Here is a 3,008-nt window from a genome sequence, read left to right as displayed (position 1 = left end):
GATCAATTCCTGATGATTAATTCTGCCCAGCACCCTCATAGTTCCTGGAGAGGGGCTTCCTAAGAGTGCATAGAGTGTAATTTCAGCACTTTGCTCAAGGACCTCTGGCTGTAACTCCAATTAAGCATTACTCCCATCAAGCTCCCCTTCAAGGTCTGCATTTAGATCAACCTCCAACCCTTGTGATTGCACCCTTTCCATAAGAAAAACCTTTGGTGACTTACATTTGTGTCCATTGTGCCATTTCTCCTCACAATAGAAGCACAACCCCTTCTTTCTCCTTTTTTTAATCAATGCAATAGGGACCTTCTGAAGTGGTGTCTTCAGTGATTTGACATCATTCTCGGTAAGTGGTGGACCAAGAATTGATGGCCTTGACACTGGTACCTCCCCCCACGTTTTGGTACCCTTCCTACTTGCATTAAGGTATTCTTCTTAAATCCTGGCTAAACCAAATGCTGTACTAAGATTTTGAGGATTGAACATCTTAACATGTAGCCTAATTTCTTCCTTCAATCCACTCAAGAAATAGCTCAGCTTGTGTTTCTTAGAAAGCTCATTGATACGATTAGATAAAGCTTCAAATTGACCCTTGTATTGAACCACTGAATTGACTTGTCTTAACCTAGTTAAAGTTTCCATGGGATCATCATAAGTTGTTGTGCCAAACCTCACGTGCAAGGATCTAACAAATGCTTCCCAACTTGTAAACAACCCAACTTCTTCAACATCCTGAAACCTTATTAGTGCCTCATCTTCCATGTGATATGAAGCTAATAAAATTTTCTGATTTTGAGGAGTACCATACAATTGGAAGAATTGGTTAGCCTTGTAAACCCACCCCGAGGGGTTTTCACCCCTAAATCTTGGGAATTCCAAATTAATAGTCTTTGGAATTGTTACCATAACATTTTCTTGATGATCTTGTACGAGTAGAGATGAATGCCCCATTGGTGAATTGGGTCTCTGCTGTTGTTTCTGGTGCTAACCACTGCCAACTTTAGTAACCCTTGAACAGTCTCAAATAGGGTCTGCAACATAGTGGTCATAGCATCTAACGTTTGGTGCAAAACACTGAATTCAGCTTCATGTTGATCTAGGACCTTTGATAGCACATTGAATTTATCAATACGGGAAGCTACGGATCGGGTCTCTGTCATGGTTACAGAGATATGGCTCTGATACCAATGATAAGAACCTGCTAATACAATTGAAATTAAGAACACTTTGGTAGTTTCTTTTCAGGAAAACTAGGCCTCCAAGAACTTAGAGAAACAGACTTAAGAGAAGAAGAAGAAGAAAAGAAGAGATAAGGAAGAATTAAGTGAGAAGAATGCAAGTTTATTCATTTCTCATATATGGTCCATACAATCCATTCCCTAATCCTTTTATACAATCTAGTTCATCCACTAACTAGCTTCTTAACAACTGATCACAATAACTACCCTAACTAACTCCAGCTCAGCGTAGCCCTCAACTGATTCCAGCTCAGCATAGCCTTAGCACGTGCACAGTTTCAGCCCCTGCACTACACCTCTTTAGCACCTGCACTGCACCGTAAGTATAAGTGCTTATTAGGTGTGGGGGACAAGGGGTAGGGTTCAAGTTTCTAGGAGGGAGCTTCACACACACATACACTTAGATTAGGCTAGTAGAATTTCTATCTTGTATAAAATTTAATATAAAAAAAACAAAAAAAAGGATAAAGTAACCCAAAAAAACTAATATATATATATATATATATATATATATATTAAATAATGACAAATTTTGCACAAAAAAATGACAAATTCAAATTCACGTAAGTTTGAAGAAAAACATACAAATTTTGTTTCATGATATTGACAAAAAATAATACACAAAAAAAGAAGAATAAATCATCTTTTGCATTTTGAAAACAAACATATTTGTATAAAAAAAAAACATATTTATTGTACTCTTTTAATAAGTTATATATATATATATATGTATGTATATATGTATTTCATAATACCTTAGTTTCACATAATATGTTTATTATATAACTTAGCAGTAAAGTATTTATTTATTTTTATTATCTAATTTTAAGTAAATTAATAAAAAAATTATTTACATATAAATTTTGATTAAATCCTGCATCGCATGGACATAGTACTAATTATTATTATTATTATTATTATTGTTGTTGTTATACGAGGAAGGGAGTGTCCCAAGTCTCAATTTTCCGAATTGATGTGATGTTCCAAATCAATAAACCCATCACTCACATATTTTGTAAAGATTTAATCATTATTTGTGAAACTATAAAAAGTTTGTGAAATTTTTTTAATGTTTCTGCTAATAACTATTGTTTTTTGTTTTTGAATTTGGGGTAGTTGTAGTTCTTATTAGAGGTCAATATTGGTAGGCGGAAAAGATGATTTAGGTTGGACAATGGACAATTTATCCAGCTCTAATTCTAGTTGTGAGTCTCGACTCTCGATCGTGACCTCGAAAAGAACGTTCTCCAACGAAGTCCTTTTTTTTTTCTTTGGTGCTAAACTTCTCCAACGAAGTCCTTGTTTTATTATTCCAAGTATAAACATATAAGGCTGGGTCACATTTTCACCTATTTGCGTCTGTCAGTGAGTCCTATACACTATTTACAAGATTTACAGGTTGTCTAATTTAATAATATTTTTATTAAAATTAGGTTGTACAGTACTATTCACATATTTAAAGAATATTTTACTACAATATTTTTAGTTTTTAATTTTTAGCAATAAGCGGTATTTAAACATACCTTTAAGTTTATTACATAGAATTAAAGAAATCAATTAGAATCTTACATGACAAATTTAATGGGATGGTCGAATCTCAAGGTGATTACTCTTATTACAATATTTTTATTTTAAATCCTAATTAAATGATCATTTAAGTGGAAAAAAAAATGAAATCAATTTTCTTTTCACTGACATGTCAGTTACAGTCTTAGAAAGTTTTTTTTTTTTTTTTGAGGAAGTAGTCTTAGAAAGTTAGAATTGAAATTC

General features: G+C 33.2%; 1 protein-coding gene across 1 annotated transcript; it reads right to left on the bottom strand.

Moving 5' to 3' along the window:
* Positions 1–435: 435 nt before the first annotated feature.
* On the bottom strand, positions 436–951 carry LOC142643132 (uncharacterized). The gene has a single exon (XM_075817673.1). The coding sequence runs from the start codon at positions 949–951 to the stop codon at positions 436–438; it is 516 nt and encodes a 171-aa protein (XP_075673788.1).
* Positions 952–3,008: the final 2,057 nt, after the last annotated feature.

This window comes from Castanea sativa, chromosome 7 (genome assembly GCF_040712315.1).
Source record: "Castanea sativa cultivar Marrone di Chiusa Pesio chromosome 7, ASM4071231v1".
Taxonomy (NCBI): Eukaryota; Viridiplantae; Streptophyta; class Magnoliopsida; order Fagales; family Fagaceae; genus Castanea; species Castanea sativa.
Note: the sequence above shows the minus strand (reverse complement) of the source record. Positions and strands in the feature narration are given on the sequence as shown.